Source organism: Bufo gargarizans, chromosome 6 (genome assembly GCF_014858855.1).
Source record: "Bufo gargarizans isolate SCDJY-AF-19 chromosome 6, ASM1485885v1, whole genome shotgun sequence".
Lineage (NCBI taxonomy): Eukaryota > Metazoa > Chordata > Amphibia > Anura > Bufonidae > Bufo > Bufo gargarizans.
This window is the reverse complement of record NC_058085.1, coordinates 278,250,338-278,274,581: the sequence shown is the minus strand read 5'-3', so window position 1 is coordinate 278,274,581 and position 24,244 is coordinate 278,250,338. Positions and strand designations below refer to the sequence as shown.

Genomic DNA, 24,244 nt, shown 5'->3' with positions numbered 1-24,244 from the left:
GCTTTATTCACTTTTTAAACACACTGCTATTATTTTGAACACAACTGTACATGTAAGTGTAGCAATTAAAGGTCAGTCAATTTTGACTTTTGTCTGTACACCACGGTTTCAGTATCATTTATTGTACAGCGGTTGGATACATAAAGCTCAGCTTTCACGTCTACATTTCCACCACAGACTTGCTCATGCATGTGATGGTGTGACTGGCACACAGCCCTGGGACTTTCCATGCAGGCTCTTTGTGAAGAAGAATGCCTGTGTGCAATGTACCCCTCAGATCTCTGCAGTCACTGCCTGCCCCCTCCCCCCACGGATTCAGAAGATGCTACCTCTTTAAGGCTTCAAAAAAAAAAAAAAATGCCAGTGAGTCATGAATAGGGGAAGTGCCTCCAGTGATTGTACACCGTCCCTTCCTGCCTATCACATGAGAGATTTTCTGTTCTCCACCATGTACAGACACATCCTGCTCCTCGCCCTCCTCTCCTGGGTTCATGGGGGGCTTTACTTTCAGGAGGGTCAGCACTGCTACAAACCAGTAACCAGAGGCAACTTCGGAGTGAGGTAGGTCCTGCTGCCAGGTCAGTGACAATTGTCCACTAGATGGTTGGATAGAAAGACTTCTCTGAAAAGTTACAGCTGCTGCAGAACTACAAATCCCAGCCTCAGACTTGGCCAACCACGGCTGGCTTTTGTAGTACAACATCTCCCACAAGGTAGAAACAAATGAAGGTCCTCCACTGTCATACTGATCGGAACGTTTCCTATGGGGGAATATAGGCTGCAACTAAAACCCATGGATTCTCCTGTTCTGATCCCCTTTGTCTGGACTTTCAGCCTCGCTTGACTTTCTCAGTCACACCATCAGGCTACATAGGGTTGCCATCCGGCCAGTAACTCACCGGCCAAGCCGGTAACTTAGTGCTCCTGCCGGTGATTTTTTTGTACCAACAATAATCATTGCCAGTATTTTCCTACATGGACTGTCACTAATGATGCTTCTATTGTGGAGCGCTCATTATAAGAACATCCTTTACCCCCTTCCCCACTTGTGTTAAGAAAAGACTCACTCGCTGCTGACTGGAAGCTCAGGACCAGGACGTCATCACAGTGGAGCGCAGATCCTGTCCTGAGCTTCCAGTCAGTAGCGAGTCTTCACAGCGGCGCCATGGACGAGGTGAGAAAGGGACATTATTAATTGGGGGGGGGGGGGGGGGGGGGGGGGCACTAATTGGGGCACTAATATTACTGGGGGGAACTAATGGGCGCATTACTATTATTGGGGGCATTATTAATTCTGGGGGGCACTAATGGAGGCATTACTATTATTGGCGGCATTATTAATTCTGGGGGGCACTAATGGAGGCATTACTATTACTGGGGGCACTAATGGGGGCATTATTAATTCTGTGGGGCTATACTTACTACCCTACATTCATTTCTATGGGAGCACCGAAAATAGTCAAGGAGCGCACTTAGCTAGAAGTCCCAATGAAATGAATGGGGAGTACAGAAATAGCCGATCCAGCGCTCAGCTATTTTCGTAGCTCCCGTAGGAATAAATGGAGGGGGGTCACTCATGCGCGGTGCACCCTCTTGTACTTTCTGGGCTCCTTTTTAAAGGGGTTGTCTCATGACAGACGATGGGGGCATATCCTAGCGATATGCCCCCATTGTCTATAATGAGACAACCCCTTTAAGTATAGGTGCAGTCCCAGAGGGACATTTGCTGCCAATGTCCAAGATGGGCATACCCCTTTAAGTGCGTTTTTTGCACGGATTTTGTGCAGAAAAAACCCGCAAAGCTAGGCCTCATGCACGCGGCCGTTGCCTGGCCTTGGTCGTATTTCATGGATGCGGACCCATACACTTGATTGGGTCCCGAATCCAGAGCTGCGATGCAGAATAGAGGCACGGAACCCCGCGGAAGCACTACGGAGTGCTTCCGTGGGGTCTCTGTCCGTGCCTCCGCATCGCAAAAAAATAGAACATGTTCTATTTTTTTACGGTGCGGACGGATCACAGACCCACGTCTCACAGATGTTGCCCGTGCATTGGAGACCGCAAATTGCTAATTCCTCCATGCAGAAATTGACCTGTTGTGTGGATTTAATCTGCAGCATGTCACTTTGTCACTTGTTTGTGCGATTCCACACTTTCTGCGGTTTTCCCCATAGATGGGGTTGATGACAAACAATAAATCCACATAAAAATCTGCAGTAAAAAATGCATGAAAGCCACATAAAAACACACAAAACAGTGTGCAATAGTGCACCGTAACCTCTCCTGACTTGTTTACTTGCATTTACCATGTAATAACAATTCTGGAACATCTATTCTTCTGACTTTATGATATGACACTCCTTTCTTATTCCTGCTAGAAGTTATGAATGTATGTCTAGCAGTTTGCAATGAAGGTCCAGATGGGTGTTACCAGTTGAAGGGTGTCTCCCTGAACAGTCTGACACTGGCAGCACTGATTGGATAGTGTCAGACTGTGGGAATAATAAAGGAATTGCACAACACACAGTGATAAGAATAAATGTTCCAGAATTGTCATTAGAATTTAGTTACTAAAACAGACATGTCAGGAGAAGTAACAGGTCCTCTTTAAGATCTACTGGATGGTACAGTTGTGCCCAGTCAGGTCGTGTGACAACTCTCGGTGCTGCAGACTGGCTTACAGAAGGGAAGGAGAAGCTATTTCCAGCCTTTTGAGGGCCTCAAGGTCAATGCTGTTACCTTATGGTGAGGACATGGCCCCTGGGCAGGTTCACCCCCCCCCCCCCCCAAACAAATAGCAAATGGAAGCACCTCACTCCACTCTATTTTCCAGAAAGGGTTAAGGTGGCCAGACACAGTCAGTTTGATTGGTTTTTAAGCAGATTCCATGGAAATCGGTGGGATCTGTAGACCTGACGGTATGAGGAGTGCTGATGTCTACAGAAATAAAGGAAGCTCAACCATCTATAGCTGCTCCCGTCACAAATCTCAAGATTAGATTGTGAAATAAATCAGGGCGTCTCCTTGAGCAATCCCTGTGCGGAGTCAATGGCTCTTGTAATAAGAGGTTCTTTTAGGTGCTTCAAGCTCCAGAGACTTGATATAAAAAATTCCTGAAACAAACCTGCGGAGTCACTTCCTGATGCACATACCATTTAGAGGTGTCGGTTAATATGATTCATTATGATAATTTAAGCTGCAGAACTTCCATAATACACACCTCATCTGCTGCCGAACCTCATAATACAAACCTCATCTGCTGCCGAACCTTATAATACAAACCTCCGCTGCTTCAGAACCTCCTAATAAACACCTCTGCTGCTGCAGAACCTTCTAATAAACACTTCATCTGCTGCAAAACCACATAATACACACCTCAGCTGCTGCAGAACCTCATAATACACCTCTGCTTCTGCAGAACCTTCTAATAAACACCTCATCTGCTGCAAAACCACATAATACACACCTCAGCTGCTGCAGAACCTCATAATACACACCTAAGCTGCTGCAGCACATTGTAACAAATGTTAGAAATGCCTCAGAGTTCGGTGGCTGATACCATGGCCTGGGCCTCATGTTTTACATGGTGATGTACAGTCATATAATTTACAGCAAGGTGTCCATGATTCCTTGTGTAATACAGTGGGCTACAGGTAAAGATTCATATCTATTGACTTATAATTATCTCACCTTTCTACAGAACCTACGCACGTCCTCATGAATACCTCCCAATAACAAGTCTGCCAAAGGTCTGGGACTGGCGTAATATAAATGGGACCAACTATGTCAGCTCTACCCGAAACCAGCACATCCCACAGTACTGTGGATCATGCTGGGCTCACGGGAGCACCAGCGCTATGGCAGGTGAGTCCAACTGTGCCTCCTGCCAGAAGAACGGGGGGGCTTCACACTGCATGGGTTGTCCGGGCTCTAGTAAATAAAGTTTGGCTTATATGAATGGAGGTCTTTCCATTACTTTGGGTCCTGTATGTACTGTGCTACACACACCTGTCAACATTGGTGACCAGCTTTCACTCACACAGGACCGACATTGAGCTGCTCAGCACTGGAAACATTAGGAGCAACATAGGATTTTAGCAACAGCGCTTTTCACATTAACACATCAGTCTCCTCAATTTAGTTTAAAATATACTAGACTTACTGCCATATGTCTTGTCATTTCTGTAAAAAATTGCTTTTATTCATACGCAAATTACCTCTCTAAGGAGCCCAAGGGGCTGCCCCTCTGGCCATTGGAGCCCAGCACCGCCCCACTGCAAATTATTGACTCCTTTCATCGCTAACGTCATTGTTCTGGTGCGCCGTAATCTCGTACATGCACCCTGGATCCACTCGTCAGCGCCCGTGCGGTGTCCTGGCAGCAGCCTCTGCGAACGAAGCGTGCATGCGCCAGCTGCCAACGTGCCTCCTCTCCTGCACTGCGCCACTCCACTCTTTCTTTCCGGGTCGAGCGAAGTGCGCAGACAGCTGGCGCATGCACAATTCGTTTGCTGAGGCTGCTGCCAGGACTTCCCGCACGGGCGCTGATGAGTGGATCCAGGGCGCATGTGCGAGATTATGGTGCACCAGAACAATGACGTCAGTGATGAAAGGAGTGAATAGTTTGCAGTGGGGCGGTGCTGGGCTCCAAGAGAATGGGCGCGACTGGGATCCAACGGCCAGAGGGACAGCCCCTTGGGCTCCTTAGAGAGGTAATTTGCATATGAAAAGCAATATGGCAATAAGCAGGGGTGTCGTTAGGTCAAAATATTAAGGGCTTGAGCCCCGGATGTTTTGTCCAGTGCCCCGAATGTTATGCTGGCCTAGTAGCATTTATTTTTTTATTTGGCTATTCCCCACCCCCCTTGTATTTTGCTCAGCTACTTGCGGGTTGCACTGGCATGAGTTCAGTCACTTCGGTGCGCAATTCCATCCTGCGGTGCGTGATCCGGCAAAATCTGCCGCTGTAGGTCACGGGTCTCGCGGGATCACGCGCTGCAGGACCGGATTGCGCACCGAAGTGACTGAACTCATGCCCATGCAGCCCGCAAGTAGCGGATCAGCGGAACAAGTACAAGGGGAGTGGGAGGATGATCTGTGGGGTTGCCCGGGCGGCTAGGCCCTTCACAGTAGTTATTAACCACTTTCAGCAGTCCTCCATTCACTGAAGGGGGGACTGCTGAAAAGGGTTAAAAACTACTGTGAAGGACATTCCCTTCCCTCCCCCGGTGGCGATGGGTTCACGGGGTGGGGGTATGGCTTCATGGGGGCGTTGTGCAACACGCCAGACCTGCAGGGGATGACGAAGTGAGGTCACAGTTATGGGCAATCGAGGGTACTCACTATATTTGAAGAACCCTGGGCAGGCGCGTGGCAGTGAAGGAGAGGTAGACACAGTTCCTCTGGGGCACGCTCTGTAGATAGGGACCAGGCCTGATGGTAGTTGAGGTGCCCTGGGTGTTACAGGTATTTTGTGTGCCTGGGGCAAGGTCCCTGTGGTATTCGTGACGCCAGTGCCTTTGGCCGGTGGCACGCCGGTTGGTGGTTGGAAAGATGAAGGTACACAAGTATGCAGTGAACCAAACGTAAACTTTACTGGACAATTCCAACTTTGTACAGCAGGGAGTAGTATAGTCTTCAGATTACAGTTCCACAAAAGGGGCTTATTCACAAGTATGGCAGGCAATAGTCATGCAAGTTACACTGAGGGTAAATTCCACAAGCACTCAGCAGCAGGTTGTACTTTTCCTAGAATCACTGTACAATGTCCTTTCTAGAACTCCTGCTCTGGCTTTATATCTCCCAAGGCCCGGATGCCTAAAAGGGTGGCTTATATCCTTGGTTACCTCCTTCCTCAGGTATTATATTGCTTGCTATGATTCCTAAGTTCCTCTGCCCATCAGGGTCACTTTGCTTACCCTGGGTCGCCTCCTCCTATCAGGTGGGTAACTGTTGGTTTCTCCCAGGAGGTTGGTTCCTGCAACTGGGGTATCTCTTCAGAGCTAACTTAGGCTCTCTTGTTCTCAGGCAGGCTGGAGCTTCTCAACAGCCTCCTGGACATCACTAGCAGCCAGGGCTATCCAGCTGCATGTCAGGAGCAGGCTTACTGGCCTCTGTCTTCTCAGACTCCTGACTCTGCACTAGTGATGTCCGGATCATGAACGAATCGTTCTTTTGAACCGATTCAGTTCACTGATCCGGAAGAGTCGGTTCCTCTGACTGAGCCAATCCGAATGAAACGGCTCAGTCAGATCAGCATAGAAGCAGCAGCAGCCAGTGAAATAGGAGCCTCCAGGGGACGCTAGCCCCGCCCCTTCCCGCCCTCCAACCAATCAGAGCGAGGCAGCCAGCACTGACACAGCACAGGGGGAGTCGCAGGGACTCAGAGAATCGGCTGAGTCTATTAGTTAAAAGAATCGAATGAGTCAGAGACTCATTTGATTCTTTTGAGTTAAAAGAACCGTGAGTCACCAAGTCCCTGCCAGGCTCTGCGGCTCCCTGTAAGTCCGTCCGTGGGGAAGGGGGGGCATTGATCTAGCATGTAGCAGAGCAGGAATCTGGTAGGGACTCGGTGACACGATTCTTTTAACTAAAACTCTCAGACATTTATCACAGTCTGCTTCACTGCAGCAGAGCTGTGTTTGCCAGGAGCCAGTCCCTCTGACCTTCGGTTCACTTGAGAGCCGACTCAGCAAGTGAACCGAAGATTCGATGAGCTGAGCATGCGCATTGATCTTCAGTTCACTTGCCTCTGCCGGCTCAGGAAGTGAACCGAAGATCCGATTCATGAATCGGTTCATTTGAATGAGCTGATTCAAATGAACCGATTCATGTGAAAGATCCGAACTTCCCATCACTACTCTGCACACCCTCTCCCTGTCTGGGCCTGGACATTGATACTAGGGGCTCCCTATCTCCCTCTAGTGTCTGGGATGTCTAACTACACCCAACTAGGCCTGCTGCTGCATTAGACAGGGGTACATTGCATATAACAACACATTAAAACATACATTAAATGCAGAATTCAATATGACATTTCTGTTCCTTGTGAGTAAGAGTAATGCGCACACCAATTGACCCTTGTGTAGTGCCCACCCCTACCTAGTGGGACACTACAGTTGTACATGGGCTTGGGCCCCAGATGTTTTTAGACCCTAGCAATGCCCCTGGCAATAAGACTAGTATATTTTAAACTAAATCAGGTAGACTGATGTGTTAATGTGAAATCCTGATGACAGAATCCCTTTAATATATTTTATGGATGTTAAAGGGCATTAGTCAGCAGATTAGTACCCATAAAACTGGTTGACCCGTTGACAGCTGAAGAATTTCGTGTTGGTCCCATGTTCCTATGTGCCCGCATTGCTGGGAAAATAATGTTTTACTATATGCAAATGAGCCTTTAAGAGCAACGGGGGCGTTGCCATTACACCTAGAGGCTTTGTCCCCTCTGCAAACGCTACACCCTCTGTACGTTGAGAGACTTCAGGAGGTCAGGACCAGGTGTGATCACATTTACACTGTCGGGCCCTGTCAATCAAAGTGCAGCAGTTGCAAAGAGAGCAGAGCCTCTAGGTGTAATGGCAACGCCCCCGTTGCTCCTAGAGGCTCATTTGCATATGTTTAACCATAATTTTACTCAGCAATGCCGGCACATATGAACATGGGACCAACACGGATGCCTTCAGCTGCCAAGCGCACATGTAACAGGTTTCCTAGGTACAAATCTGCTGACAGAGGCCCTTTAAACTCCTGCAGAAAACCCCTTTCCTGTTCCACAAATGTGATCATCACAGTAAAAAGAAATCATATTGACTACATATGTGCTAATCCACCTGCATCCATAGGTAGATATTGCTCTGAACTGCTGCGCGCTCGCCCATGCTTTACACTGCAATTCTGCTTGCTCAGGTAGTAAATAAACATAAGTTTATCAGGAGGTCAGAACATGAATAGCTTATTTGCGTTACATCAAAGATAGAATGAGGAGTGCATAAATCATGTAATCATCTTTATGAGATGTAAGATGATGACCGGTATATGGGCACCGCCATAGGAACGGCAGCATTTTCCACACCTTACAATTGAAAATGATATGGTTTCCTTACAGATCGGATTAATATTAAGAGGAAAGGCGTGTGGCCATCAGCATACCTGTCTGTGCAGAACGTGATTGACTGTGGAGAGTCAGGAACCTGCAATGGTGGTGATCACGGAGGAGTGTGGGAGTACGCTCACCAACATGGAATCCCGGATGAAACCTGCAACAACTACCAAGCCAAGGACCAGGGTAGGAGCATCTCACTAGTATCAGATAGGGTGACTGGGCTGCACAGTGACTGGCAGATGTCACCCTTTGTCCATGGCAGGTAACTTTATAGGCCATTGTCATCCGTCATTTTTATCACATATAATTCATTAGTCTTTTTGTTACTTTCTTTCTTTATATTCAGCGGTATACACAGAGGTTTGTCACACATATGAGTGAACCTTCAGGATAAGGCCTTCTGCACACGAATGTGCGCGCCCCGTGGTCGCGCTGCGGCCCGCAATGCACGAACACTGTCCGTGAGGCAGCCTCAGCGGATCGCGGACCCTTTCACATTAATGGGCCCGCGATCCGGCCGTTCCGCAAAAAGATAGGACATGTTCTATCTTTTTGCAGAACGAAAGTACGGGACGAAACCCCACGGAAGCACTCTGTAGTGCTCCCATAGGGTTCCGTTCCGTACTTCCGTTCTGCATCTCCGGATTTGCGGACCCATTCAAGGGCGGACCCATTGCTGTCCGCAATACGGCAACCGGGCGCACACGTTCGTGTACAGGAGGCGTAAGGGAACCATGGTACCCTACAAGTGCTGTGTCCCCTTCAACAGGCTGTGCCCTTTACTGCAGCATTCAAGTAAATGGGACAAGCAGCATCTCCTTCCTTGTGCTTGACAATAGGCTTCCGAAAGTCAGATCCCCCCCCCAGTCCCCCCCCCCCCGTCCCCACACACACACCTTCCGCAAATGATCAAACATTTAAGGCCTATTCTTTGTTAAGGTTATTAAAGTTAGTATCTTAGACAGTCCCTACAACAGAGATGTCAAACTCGTGGCCCTCCAACTATTGCAAAACTACAACTTCCATCATGTCCAGACAGCCTACTGATATCAGAGCATGCTGGGAGTTGTAGTTTTGCAACAGCTGGAGGGACACAAGTTTGATATCCCTGCTCTATAACATTGATAACCATAGTAGGCAACATCATTCACAAAACCAGTCTGTCCCTCCATAACATTGATAGCCATTACCAGTTGTCAATGTACTCCCAGAAAGGTGATAATTCAGTGCCCCTAAAACCCCCCAGCTATGGTGCTCCCCTAAAATGAATAATGAATGTAGAAATTACACAAAATTGTTACTATTTTGTCTTATAGTGGAATTAAAACAGTGAGAAATATATAAAGAATTGTACATGTGTTCCAGAAGATCAGACGCCCCCACCTCCCTACAAATCTGTGTCAGGCTGTAGGACAACTGGCTGCAGCAGCCCCCCCTTAGCGGAGCACCATCCCCAGAAAATAGAAGGTATCAGAAGACATACTTGTCATAGTTATGGCCCCTATAACTCCCAACCTTGCGCACTCCTGCAACCTTGTATCGCAAGACAGAATTCTAGTACAAAATACAGCTTCATGAAAGCTCTGCTCCATTATTTCTAAACATACAGCAAAGGATAAAAATGATACAGAAAGGCAAAGGAATAAAAGGAATACATGATAATGTGCACAAAGCAGTCGGTCAAAGTTGACGAAGGGTGTGGATCTCATTTGCAATGTTATTCCTTATTGTTTAGAGTGCAACAACTTCAACCAATGCGGTACCTGCTCCACATTCAACAAATGCTTCTACCTCTCCAATTACACTCTGTGGAAGGTCGGTGACTACGGTGAGGTCAGCGGGAGGGAGAAGATGATGGCTGAGATCTACAAGAATGGACCCATAAGGTGAGAAATGAAACGGCTCATTTCATTACAGCAGTGGATGCAATAGACTAGGGACTAACTGAGGCAGTATCACTGAAAGATGGCTACTTCTGCTGTACCCCAAGGACTCATGCACACGAACGTGCACCAACCGTGTGCCCACCGTCTTTAGATGCAGACCCATTGACTTGGGGTAGACGTCAGCATCCGACTGCACTGCTTTTTTGCTGTGCGGAGGCACGGACAGCAAAAAAAAAAACGGAAGTACTCTGTAGTGCTTCCGATCTGTGCCTCCATTCCGCAACGCACCGTATCATCGGGACTGCAGACACATTCAAGTGCTATGGTGTGTATGTGGCCTGTGCCCATATATTGCGGACCCGCTGCTACCTCCCAATGCGACTATTTTAACAAAATTGGCGCATCGCCCAACACAATGCAGATGAATAGAACTGCGCCACCTTGTCGGTTGCAGGTCTATTAAATTCCATGGGGCTGCAGTCACATCCGTAGGTCCGTTCCACGGCCCTGCAAAAAAATCAAACATGTCCTATTCTTGTCTGTTTTATGAACAAGGATAGAACTGTTCTATTAGGGGCCGGCCATTCAGTTCCCCAAAATGTGGAATGCACATGGCCGGTATCCGTGTTTTGCAGATCCGCAATTTGCCTCCGTTCCGCACCGACCTTCCAGATTGCGGACCCATTCAAGCTGTTTGTGGGCCTCAATATGGGCACTGCCAGGCCACGGCCGTGTGCATAAGCCCTTAAGCTGTGAACTTCGGCCTCCAGGTAGATAAGGGATCTACAGTAAAGTTGTTACATCTGCTCCGTGGGTGGTTGATATGGTGTAGGATATGCAAATGATCGAGGAGGAACAGGGAAGACAAGAATGTACAAGGAAGAGATTACACGCATCAGAGAACGATGAGCCATAGCGATGAGCACATTTCTTGAAATTCGATTCAGGTCCGAATAAATTCGACCCAAATCGAAAGTGCACAAGTTGCCTTGAAAAGTTGTGGATGACATTTTGGGGTCTCCTACAACTGTGTGCAACTCCTTTCAAGATCTTTACTGCCAAGACAGCATTAGTAAAGTTAAAGGGGTTATCCAAAGCTGTAACCCCACTCCCCACAATGCCCAGGCCCCTCATAAGACAATAATTACCTTGATGCCTGACGCCTGTGTCCTCCCGGATCCCTCCACAGCTGTCAATGCAGCCAACAGGGCCGGACTGGCCCACCGGGATACCGGGAAATTTCCCGGTAGGCCGCCGGCCCTGGGGCCGCTTTACGATGTGTCTGCACCTTTTCGGCGGCCGGCAGGCCGAATCTGAAAGCTCTGCAGTGGTGGCCGGTGGGTGGAGCTGAGCAGGCCAGCAGCCGGCCTCCGTGGGAGCGGCACTTCTCCCTCCGACCACCTGGTGTCACTGTGAGCAGCAGCCCGTGATCCTCCTGGCTTGCTGTCCTGTGTGTGGCTGCCCCTCTCTGACTTCCTGCAAGTGGCCTCACCTCCACATTCAATATGCCGGGCCCAGGCCGCAGACCGGAAGCAGAGCCCGACCCCTGTGTCTGCCGCCCGCCGTCATGACCGATGCAAACAGCCCTGAGAGGACTTGAGGAGCCGCAAATACTGGGGGTAAGAAGGGGCCAGGCTGTGCCTACATGTGACTGTGCAGGCTGTCAGGGTTATGTAGTGTATATTATTTACATACAGTCCTATAAATTTTAAGACTGTATGTACACTAATATACACTACATAACCCTGACAGCCTGCACGGCGAATGCAGCTTATTTAGCGATTTGCGAATTTCCGCGCGATTTTTTTGCGCAAATTTTTGTGCGAATTTTTGGCGCAAATTTTTTGCAGAGTACTTACAACTACAAACGCTCGCCGAGAGGAGGGAGGAGGCAGGCTGGGAGGACGGGCGCTGGCAGTGTGTGAGTCGTACGTCACGCGCCTGCGCCGCCCACTTTATGAATGAAGCAGGCGGCGTGGGCGCATGACGTATGACTCACGCTGCCAGCGCTTGTCCTCCCGGCCTGCCCCCTCCCTCCTCTCGGCGAGCGCTTGTAGTTGTAAGTACTCCGCTCATTATGCGATTATGCACATAACTATTTACTATTAGACATACGATTATACAGTGAGCGGGGCCCGTGTAGTAGAATAGTCACTGCACGGGCCCCGCTGTCATTATAAAGCCAGATGCCGGCCCCCAGCCCTGTATTGAGGGTCATTCACTGCAGGGACACTTATGGAGGGGATCTGTGGATGACACATAGCATAAGATGCTATATATGTGTTATCCACAGATCCCCCCCATAACTGTCATACACAGAGACCCCCATAAGTGTCACCCACAGATCCCCCATAAGTGTCACCCACAGATCCCCCATAAGTGTCACCCACAGATCCCCCATAAGTGTCACCCACAGATCCCCCATAACAGTGCGTCACCCACAGATCCCCCATAACAGTGCGTCACCCACAGATCCCCCATAACAGTGCGTCACCCACAGATCCCCCATAACAGTGCGTCACCCACAGATCCCCATAACAGTGCGTCACCCACAGATCCCCCATAACAGTGTGTCACCCACAGATCCCCCCATAACAGTGCGTCACCCACAGATCCCCCCATAACAGTGTCCGTCAGCCACAGATCCCCCCATAACAGTGTCCGTCAGCCACAGATCCCCAGTAATAGTGCCATCCACAGACCACAATTAGTTCAAAACCCACCAAAAGCACACCTTTTGGTTCAAAATATTTTTTTTCTTATTTTCCTCCTCAAAAACCTAGGTGCGTCTTATACGGCGAAAAATATGGTATATCACAGAGAGCTATACTGTGCAGTATAGCTTATAATGCACAGTATAGCTCTCTGTGATATGTATTGGATGCCAGGGCTGTGCCCACATGTGACTGTGCAGGCTGCCAGGGTTATGTAGTGTATACTATTAGTTTACATACAGTCTCCAGTTTACAGTAATCTCCAGGAGTGGCATCGGCTGGGCAAATCAGCTTCTAGGATCTGGGCTCCATGGGCACTCTGTACCCTCACATGCTTCTTTATGCATCACAGCAAGGAGATTGGGGCAGTTGACAGCAGGGCTCTGGCTGGAGGTAGCACTTTGTGAAAGGTTGTCACACAGGTTGTCAGGGGCTGGGAGTGGAGAACATCTTGGTGTGTAACCTGGTGTCACTGTGCTGTACAAAGGACCTGCTGGGCATGGTGCCTCCACAGGGGGCAGATAATCAGATTGACTGAGGAGGGCTTGTACTTTGGAGAAGAATATGTGGCTTCATGTGACAGAGCAGAGGAATCGCACAGAAGAGTGTGTGGATGAGGATACGTCGTGTCTCCAGGAGATCTGCCCCTGACATCTCCAAGTGACAGACCCTGCTGGACTCCCCAGGCACCCTGCACACATTATAAATGCACAGTATAGCTTTCCCTGATATGTATTTGATGTCAGGGCCATGCCCACATGTGGCGAGTGGCGGTGCATTATACACAGCAGCACGGTGTCCGGTACTCACAAAGACGTGGTAGACAAATGCCCAGCCCCGGGGTCTCTCCAGCACGTTGCACAGGTAGTTATGCAGCCTCCGGTACTTCACGTTCCTCCGGCAGCTCTGGCTGCTGTTGTACGACAGCGGCTTCCCCAATAAGCTCATGCGAGCTCCCTGCTTCCCACGGCGGCTCTCCTGCAAGCCCCCTCCTGGTCCCACACCGCTGCCCCTGCCAGTGTCACCGGTGCCCAGGAGAAGCAGCCCATCCCCTCTACTGGAGTTCAACAGCACCCTGTTGCCCCGACTCCACATCTTTCGTGCCGTAGTAACGGTCCCTGCCCCTGCCTTTACCTCCAGAGCTGCTTTTTATCCAGAGCCCAGAGCCTCCCACATCACCTCCACTATGGTTGCGGGACATGGCATCACTGGCGTGGGCACAGAGGGCTCTGGGTGCATGCACAGAGCAGACCTGGGGACAGGGTGGCAGCGCTTCCTGGCTTCAGACTGTCAGATCTGATCACAAGTTGGCACCAGCCATACATACAGTAAGGCTCTGTGTGCAGGGTGCCAGGGGGGTCCAGCAGTGTCTGTCACTTGGAGATGTCAGCGGCAGAGCTCCTGGAGACACGACGTATCCTCATCCACACACTCTTCTGTGCGATTCCTCTGCTCTGTCACATGAAGCCACATATTCTTCTCCAAAGTACAAGCCCTCCTCAGTCAATCTGATTCCCTGCCCTCTGTGGAGGCACCATGCCCAGCAGGTCCTTTGTACAGCACAGTGACACCAGGTTACACACCAAGATGTTCTCCACTCCCAGCCCCTGACAACCTGTGTGACAACCTTTCACAAAGTGCTACCTCCAGCCGGAGCCCTGCTGTCAACTGCCCCAATCTCCTTGCTGTGATGTATAAAGAAGCATGTGAGGGTTACAGAGTGCCCATGGAGCCCACATCCTAGAAGCGGATCTGCCCAGCCGATGCCACTCCTGGAGAGTCCCTTGCTGCTCTCTGTACAGGAGGGGACAGTGATCACACAGCTCTCTGCATCCAGCAGGCTGCTCAGCCTCCACACAGGCAGCTCCCAGCAGTCTACTGTGCCTTCCTACATAGAAGCCTGGAGGTCACTTCCAGGCAGCTGAAACTCCATGCATGATGGACAGAGTGGCTGTGAGAAGCTTGGAGCCCACCACCTCCAGGCAGCTGCACTTCAACAACTTTTCCAGGAGAACCCAGCAACTCTGTGACAGCAGGAAGGGGTTGCCAGTCACTCACTTGTCCCTGTGCAGCCTGCAGCTCCAGTCCTTCTCCTGGTGCTGCTGCTGACATACATTCAAGAGGGACAGAAGGGGAAGGGGGTGAGGAAGAGGAGGACAGAGGGGGAAGGCCAGGTACTTACAGGAGAACTATATCTGAGTATAAATTAAAGGGGTTTGTTCGGGTTCAGAGCTGAACCCGGACATCGATCCATTTTCACCCAGGCAGGCCCTCTGACTTGAGCATCGGAGCAGTTCATGCTCCGATTCTCTCCTTTGCCCTGCGCTAAATCGCGCAGGGCAAAGGCATTTTTTGAAGATCTGGTGACGTGCCGGGGCTCTCCATGGGGCTGCCAGGAACCCCGGTGACGTCAACGGCACTGATGGCTGGGATTTAGCGCTGCCCTAGCCAGTAAAATGGTAATATGAACAATGGGGTTCTACAAAAGAGCTATTGTGGGGCAAAGTTCATATTCGTGTTTACACACGTGTTTTAAAATGAATGCTTTCCCCTTTTATAAACAAGTAAATAATGACGCAACGTTGTGGGGCTGGTATGCAACTTTTTCCAGGGCTGGTTTTTATCCCCAGTCCGGCCCTGGCAGCCAATAGCATGCCACGATGGTGACACGTGACATGAGGGGCCGGCTATTGGCTACACCCCCGTCGATGGATGTTGTGAGATGCAGCGACTGCTGTGGAGGGATCTGGGAGGACATAGGCATCAGGGATCAAGGTAATTATTGTCTTATGAAGGGCCTGGGCATTGTGGGTAGGGGGAAGGGGGTTTACAGCTTTGGATAACCCCTTCAAAGTGACAGCCACAAGTATGGCTCTGGGTAAACGCACGGTTGTGGGGGTAACAAATAGCCTATAGAATTTGGATTTCACACAAATTCGATTTGTTTAGAATTGATTTGCTCAGCTTTTATGAGGATCAAGTCTACCTTTTTACACACAGATTACTACCCACCATTTGTGGGAATGAGGTGGACAACTGGAGGAAATAACTTGTGCCATGGAAACCAGTCTAAGGATGTCTTCACTCGAGCACATTGGGGGAGATTTATCAAAACTGGTGCAAGGCCCATAGCAACCAATCAGATTCCACCTTTCATTTTCTCAGAGCTCCTTTGAAGAATGAAAGAATCAATCTGATTGGCTTTTGATAAATCTCCCTTATTATGTCTGAAGTTTTTCTATAGAACTGTGTTCGATTGTGACCAAACACAACAACCACATAGTTTTTGTATGTTCTCCTGGTCGTCGAGGAAATTAGATTGTGAGCCCCATTGGAGACATGGAGTTATGTGAGAGACGTCTACAGCTTTGCGGCATATGTAAGTGCTATAATGACAGGGCTATAAAAATACAAAGTGTGACTGTGTCTGAATACATCATGGGTTTTGTTATCCATTTTGCATCTATGGAGATAGTTTTTAAGCACAGGCATCCATATGTGATCAGCACTGTAACCTTTTACTAATCTGTAACTTACTTTTACAATGAGGAATATTCCTTTAGGTCCGATAATAACTAAGAAATTTAGGATAAGGTGCACCTCTGTATAATTTTGTCAGGAGGTATGTGCTAGGAGCTGGCATCATTATATTAAATCTGGTGGGCTGCATAGGCCCCATTTTTCTTCCCCACACAGGGTTGTGATTTTTCAGGTGCTGGATATTTTTGCAGCTGTGGCGACTTGTGAGTCGTGCTGCGACCCCATTTAGTGGCTGCGCTGGTAGACAGAGATATTTAGTGATGTGACAAGTGTTGTGGCCAAGATTACAGTCGTAGGCGTCATGCACATGATCGTGTCCATTTTGCGGTAGGCAAACCGCAGATCCAGTCTGTGGTCAGAGAGAGCTGCAGCAGAAAGGGCACGCCCCGTGAGCTGCCAGGCTGAAGATAATGTAGCAATAAATGTGGAGATCTCTGGATCCATGTGAGGTACAGGGCTGGTTCTAGATTTGTTAGAAAGAGATTATCATGTGCTATGTGATGTCCGATTTTAATTTTTCACATCAATCATGGCATAAACATCAAAATTAACCCTTTTATTGTTGTGTTCTTCAGCTGTGGAATAATGGCTACAGAAAAGCTTGATGCCTATACTGGAGGGCTGTATGCCGAGTACCAGCCAAACCCGATGGTGAATCACATTGTCTCAGTGGCTGGATGGGGCGTGGATGAAAGTGGAGTGGAGTACTGGGTGGTTCGCAACTCCTGGGGAGAACCTTGGGTAAGCAATTGCTCCGGATCAACGCTTGTTGCAGAACGCACTGCCTGGATAGTAGTTGTGGCCACTAGGCTCTGTTCACACGTGGCAGATGTGTTGTAGAAACTACTCTAACTGAAAATCTATTTCACCCATATGCCTGCTGTTGTTACTGCAGTATGTGCACGGGTTTCTGCAATACCCAATCAGATGAATGGGACAGGGGCAGAAATTTTAGCAAATAAAAATCTGCCCTGTGTGAACAGGCCAATTTCAAAAACTGCCGATGATTTCTGCAACCAGTGCAACTTACAGTACAGTGCACAAGGATGAATTCTGAAAACCCTATCTACCTGGAGCGAAAAAACTCAGCACAGAAATCACAGCATATTGTAGACCTCGTACCCATATTTGCTTATCCTTGCGCGAAATTCTGTCCGATTTAGGCTATATACACGCAACAATGAAAAACAGCAATATGATGGACATTTTTACAACCAAAGTCTATGGGGCTATTCACATGGCCGTCAAAAAATAGGACAGACGTACCCCATTGAAATCAATGGGATGCTTTTTAACGTCTGTTTAGATAGGATGCACCCGTCTAACGGTTAAAGTGGTTAAAAATGGGTGCACTGTATATAAAAAATAAATAAATAAAAAAATAATAAAAAAAGGGCCTTTCAGTGGTTAAATTTTTTTTAAAAATCATCCACTTGTAAAGGCTGGAGCACTTGCTCCTCACTTGAGGCAGCAGGACCTGCTCTCCCCCAGTGTGATGACGTTACATGATCACGCTGGAAGTGCGGGTCCTACTGCCTCTAGTGAGGAGCAAGTGCTCCAGTGCCTGCAAGTGAATGAGGTACTAAGCACTAAGGCCCCTTGCAGACGAGCGTGTCCAGATTAGGTCTGGATGCGTTGCGAATGCGTTCAGTGAAAAATGTGCGATTTCGCAGGACAAAGTCATTCAGTTTTGCCTGTGATCACGTTCAGTTTTTTTCCATCCGTGATAAAAAAAACGGAATGTTTACAAACATCTTTTAGCAACCATCTATGAAAAACTTGCTTGCGCCAGCAATGTGATTTTCACGCAGCCCCGTTCACTTCTATGGAGCCAGCATTGTGTGAAAATCGCTGAATATAGAACATGCTGCGATTTTCACGCAACGCACAAGTGATGTATGAAAACCAACGCACATGTACACAGCCCCATTAAAATAAATGGGTCCGGATTCCGTGCGGGCGCAATGCATTCGCATCACGCATTACACCCACGCGGAATACTCGCTCGTGTGAAAGGGGCCTAACAGGGACATTCAATATACTGAGGGACAATATATATATTGGGGACTACTAAAGGGGGCATTTGATGTTCAGGCAGCATTAGGTTTACTGAGGTCACTGCAGGGGTTGGGTTTGTTATTAAAAAAAAAAAACAACACGCAACAATGAACTACATCCGTTTTGAATGGATGCAAAACGGCCATTGAAAAGAGGATACATAGCCAGAAAATGGATGCACACACACTTATGCACAATGGCCATGAAAAACTGACAGCGTGTGCGTTTTTTTAAAGGGGTTACCCAGTAATATATAATGAGGACCTATACTACAGATCATCATTATCAGAACGGCGGGGGTCCGAGTCTCCCCCCGCCGATCAGCTATTTCAGGGAGCCGCCTCCAGACATCTCTCCGAAACACAGCGCCGTATATTGTATAGTGGCTATGCTTGGTATTGCAGCTCAGCTGCAATCACTTCAATGGAGCCGAGCTGCAACTAGGCCATGTGACTGATGTACGGCGACGTCACATGGGCCTAGGAAGGGGCCGCGGCGGAACCCCCGCCAATCTGATATTTATTACCGGATAACCCCTTTTATGGCTTTGTTTTTCCACTGTCTTGTGCATGTAGCCTTACACCAAGGATTATAGCCCTTGCAATGCACAGGGTGCAGTTTACAGCAAAATTTGCATTTAACATGTCTCCATTTGTTTGTAGGGTGAGAAGGGATGGCTGCGAATAGTGACAAGCACGTACAAAGGCGGCCAGGGAGCGGACTATAACCTGGCCATTGAAGAGGACTGTGTTTATGGAGATGTAATAGTCCCATGATGATGCAGTGGTCTGACAACACAGAAGCTGCATTTCCCCCCTTGCCAACAATGACAATCCCAGGCCAGAAGCTGCTTACAGCCCCAGAGAATCCCAGCACCATCTAGGTTTTGTTGCTTGGACAGTGACTGGAGCGCAATGCCAACAAGACGCCTTCTCTTAATATCTATGACTATGCTAAACTCCATTGTATAGATTATGATTTTTATCTGGACTATTTTAAGAATACCCTGTATCATGTGCAATCTGACCACCTGTCATACAAAAAAAACAGGCAAGCAAGGGAAGGCGAGAGGCACTGCGATCCTCAACGCCGAAGCCCAAGTGATACTGGTTATTACTATTATACCTACTGATGTGAATTTGCAGCAACAGACAGATGACGATACTGACAGCGCCGTCTATGCATTATGCATCCATGATTTAAAGGGAATCTGGCTGAACTTTATGCTGCTTTTTGTTCTCTTAACCCCTTCAAGACCAAGCTGGTATTTACCTTCAGGACCTGGCCATTTTTAGCAAATCTGACATGTGTCACTTTATGTGGTAATAACTTTAAAACGCTTTTACTTATCCAGGCCATTCTGAGATTGATTTCTCGTCACATATTGTACTTCATGACAGTGGTAAAATGGAGATTGTATTTATATAAAAAAAATACTAAATTTACCCAAAAAATTTAAAAAAATTAGCAAATTTACATTTTTTTTTTATTTCTCTACTTTTATAATAGACAGTAAGTAATACCTCCAAAAATAGTTATTACTTTACATTCCCCATATGTCTACTTCATGTTTGGATCATTTTGTGAATGCCATTTTATTTTTTGGGGACGTTAAAAGGCTTAGAAGTAAATCTTGAAATCTTTCAGAAAATTCCCAAAACCCACTTTTTAAAAGGACCAGTTCAGGTCTGAAGTCACTTTGTGAGGCTTACATAATAGAAACCACCCAAAATGACCCCATTTTAAAAACTACACCCCTCAAGATATTTAAAATTGATTTTACAAACTTTGTTAACCCTTTAGGTGTTCCACAAGAATTAAAAAAGGAAAATGGAGATGAAATTTCAGAATTTCACTTTTTTGGCAGATTTTCCATTTTAATCCATTTTTTTTCCCAGTAACAAAGCAAAGGTTAACAGCCAAACAAAACTCAATATTTATTACCCCGATTCTGTAGTTTACAGAAACACCCCATTTGTGATCGTAAACTGTTGTAAAGGCACACAGCAGGGCGCAGAAGGAAAGAAATGCCATATGGTTTTCTGTATTGCACTGAATTGAACTGTCAGCGTCTCTCACAGTGAGACGCTGACAGTTGCCTAGGAGACCAGGCGCTCAGGCTGGATCTCCTGGGCTTCCGTAGGCTAGGTCCTATGTGCAAAAGTCTGAACCTCCACAGTACAAGCCTGTAGGCTAGGTCCTATGTGCAAAAGTCTGAACCTCCACAGTTAAAGCCTGTAGGCTAGGTCCTATGTGCAAAAGTCTGAACCTCCACAGTAAAAGCCTGTAGGCTAGGTCCTATGTGCAAAAGTCTGAACCTCCACAGTACAAGCCTGTAGGCTAGGTCCTATGTGCAAAAGTCTGAACCTCCATAGTACAAGCCTGTAGGCTAGGTCCTATGTGCAAAAGTCTGAACCTCCATAGTACAAGCCTGTAGGCTAGGTCCTATGTGCAAAAGTCTGAACCTCCATAGTACAAGCCTGTAGGCTAGATCTTAGTTGCAAATATCTGAACCTCCATAGTACAAGCCTGTAGGCTAGGTCTTAGTTGCAAATATCTGAACCTCCACAGTACAAGCCTGTAGGCTAGGTCCTATGTGCAAAAGTCTGAACCTCCATAGTACAAGCCTGTAGGCTAGGTCCTATGTGCAAAAGTCTGAACCTCCATAGTACAAGCCTGTAGGCTAGGTCCTATGTGCAAAAGTCTGAACCTCCATAGTACAAGCCTGTAGGCTAGATCTTAGTTGCAAATATCTGAACCTCCATAGTACAAGCCTGTAGGCTAGGTCCTATGTGCAAAAGTCTGAACCTCCATAGTACAAGGAGTAGACGTGTACTGCTCTGTACATACCTCCATAGGACGAATTCTAGGGAAGCCAAATCTACTTCATCCACATGGTCAGAACTAGGGATGAGAGAACTCGAACTGTATAGTTCGGGTTCGTACCGAATTTTGGGGTGTCCGTGACACGGACCCGAACCCGGACATTTTCGTAAAAGTCCGGGTTCGGTGTTCGTCGCTTTCTTGGCGCTTTTGTGACGCTTTCTTGGCGCTTTTTGAAAGGCTGCAAAGCAGCCAATCAACAAGAATCATACTACTTGCCCCAAGAGGCCGTCACAGCCATGCCTACTATTGGCATGGCTGTGATTGGCCAGAGCACCATGTGACCCAGCCTCTATTTAAGCTGGAGTCACATAGCGCCGCCCGTCACTCTGCTCTGATTAGCGTAGGGAGAGGTTGCGGCTGCGACAGTAGGGCGAGATGAGGCAGATTAACTCCTCCAAAGGACTTGATTATTGATCGATCTGCAGCTGTGGGTCATTGAGCTGCTGATACTCAATTGCTCACTGTTTTTAGGCTGCCCAGACCGTTTGTCAGTCACTTTTTTCTGGGGTGATCGGCGGCCATTTTGTGTCTTGTGGTGCACCAGCACAAGCTGCGACCAAGTGCATTTAACCCTCAATGGTGTGGTTGTTTTTTGGCTAAAGCCTACATCAGGGTGAAGCTGTCACACCAAGTGCATTTAACCAGCAATAGTCTGTTTATTATTTGGCCATATACTACATCAGGGGCAAGCTGCGCCCGTCACCAAGTGCATTTAACCCTCAGTAGTGTGGTTGGTCAAGCTGTCACACCAAGTGCATTTAACCAGCAATAGTCTGTTCATTTTTTGGCCATATACTACATCAGGGGCAAGCTGCGCCCGTCACCAAGTGCATTTAACCCTCAGTAGTGTGGTTGGTCAAGCTGTCACACCAAGTGCATTTAACCAGCAATAGTCTGTTCATTTTTTGGCCATATACTACATCAGGGGCAAGCTGCGCCCGTCACCAAGTGCATTTAACCCTCAGTAGTGTGGTTGGTCAAGCTGTCACACCAAGTGCATTTAACCAGCAATAGTCTGTTCATTTTTTGGCCATATACTACATCAGGGGCAAGCTGCGCCCGTCACCAAGTGCATTTAACCCTCAGTAGTGTGGTTGGTCAAGCTGTCACACCAAGTGCATTTAACCAGCAATAGTGTGGTTATTTTTTGGCCATATCCTAGTCTAATTCTGTCAGTAAATCCATACCGGTCACCCAGCGCCTAAATACTAGGCCTCAAATTTATATCCCGCTAAATCTGTCGTTACCGCTGTACTGTTGTGGCTGGGCAAGTTATTTAGTGTCCGTCAAAGCACATTTTTTGTTCTGGGTTGAAATACAATTCCCAATTTAGCAATTTCATAATTTAGTGGTTTCTGCTATATCAGAGCTATTTGAAATCTATCCCTAAAAGGGTATATAATATTCAAGGTGCACATAGGGTCATTCAGAATAACTTCACACACACGCTACTGTGCATTTCCAAGTCTAATTCTGTCAGTAAATCCATACCGGTCACCCAGCGCCTAAATACTAGGCCTCAAATTGATATCCCGCTAAATCTGTCGTTACCGCTGTACTGTTCTGGCTGGGCAAGTTATTTAGTGTCCGTCAAAGCACATTTTTTGTTCTGGGTTGAAATACAATTCACAATTTAGCAATTTCATAATTTAGTGGTTTCTGCTGTATCAGAGCTATTTGAAATCTATCCCTAAAAGGGTATATAATATTCAAGGTGCACATAGGGTCATTCAGAATAACTTCACACACACGCTACTGTGCATTTCCAAGTCTAATTCTGTCAGTAAATCTATACCGGTCACCCAGCGCCTAAATACTAGGCCTCAAATTTATATTCAGCTGAATTTGAATACAATACATTGGGCCAAATAATATTTTTGTTGTTGTGAACGATAACAATGAGGAAAACATCTAGTAAGGGACGCGGACGTGGACATGGTCGTGGTGGTGTTAGTGGACCCTCTGGTGCTGGGAGAGGACGTGGCCGTTCTGCCACATCCACACGTCCTAGTGTACCAACTACCTCAGGTCCCAGTAGCCGCCAGAATTTACAGCGATATATGGTGAGGCCCAATGCCGTTCTAAGGATGGTAAGGCCTGAGAAGGTACAGGCATTAGTCAATTGGGTGGCCGACAGTGGATCCAGCACGTTCACATTATCTCCCACCCAGTCTTCTGCAGAAAGCGCACAGATGGCGCCTTAAAAAACCAACCCCATCAGTCTGTCACATCACCCCCATGCATACCAGGGAAACTGTCTCAGCCTCAAGTTATGCAGCAGTCTCTTATGCTGTTTGAAGACTCCGCTGGCAGGGTTTCCCAAGGGCATCCACCTAGCCCTTCCCCAGCGGTGAAAGACATAGAATGCACTGACGCACAACCACTTATGTTTCCTGATGATGAGGACATGGGAATACCACCTCAGCATGTCTCTGATGATGACGAAACACAGGTGCCAACTGCTGCGTCTTTCTGCAGTGTGCAGACTGAACAGGAGGTCAGGGATCAAGACTGGGTGGAAGACGATGCAGGGGACGATGAGGTCCTAGACCCCACATGGAATGAAGGTCGTACCACTGACTTTCACAGTTCGGAGGAAGAGGCAGTGGTGAGACCGAGCCAACAGCGTAGCAAAAGAGGGAGCAGTGGGCAAAAGCAGAACACCCGCCGCCAAGAGACTCCGCCTGCTACTGACCGCCGCCATCTTGGACCGAGCACCCCAAAGGCAGCTTCAAGGAGTTCCCTGGCATGGCACTTCTTCAAACAATGTGCTGACGACAAGACCCGAGTGGTTTGCACGCTGTGCCATCAGAGCCTGAAGCGAGGCATTAACGTTCTGAACCTGAGCACAACCTGAATGACCAGGCACCTGCATGCAAAGCATGAACTGCTGTGGAGTAAACACCTTAAAACCAAGGAAGTCACTCAGGCTCCCCCTGCTACCTCTTCTGCTGCTGCCGCCTCGGCCTCTTCTGCTGCTGCCGCCTCGGCCTCTTCCTCCGCCTCTGGAGGAACGTTGGCACCTGCCGCCCAGCAAACAGGGGATGTACCAC

The 24,244-nt window shown here is 48.0% G+C and overlaps 1 protein-coding gene across 1 annotated transcript; it reads left to right on the top strand.

Annotated features, from left to right (window-relative positions):
- Window positions 1-406: 406 nt before the first annotated feature.
- On the top strand, window positions 407-19,654 carry CTSZ (cathepsin Z). The gene is made up of 6 exons (XM_044298848.1): window positions 407-561; window positions 3,701-3,864; window positions 8,111-8,290; window positions 9,843-9,993; window positions 16,823-16,988; window positions 18,968-19,654. Exons 1-6 carry the CDS (start codon window positions 425-427, stop codon window positions 19,079-19,081), a joined length of 912 nt encoding a protein of 303 aa, XP_044154783.1. The 5' UTR covers window positions 407-424; the 3' UTR covers window positions 19,082-19,654.
- Window positions 19,655-24,244: the final 4,590 nt, after the last annotated feature.

What these genes read in the sequence shown, in the direction of transcription:
- CTSZ (XM_044298848.1), top strand. Translation starts at nt 425, where the DNA reads ATGAGAGATTTTCTGTTCTCCACCATGTACAGACACATCCTGCTCCTC. An exon ending in AGAGGCAACTTCGGAGTGAG is followed by an intron (nt 562 to 3,700) that starts GTAGGTCCTGCT and finishes ACCTTTCTACAG; the next exon opens with AACCTACGCACGTCCTCATG. An exon ending in ACTCCTGGGGAGAACCTTGG is followed by an intron (nt 16,989 to 18,967) that starts GTAAGCAATTGC and finishes ATTTGTTTGTAG; the next exon opens with GGTGAGAAGGGATGGCTGCG.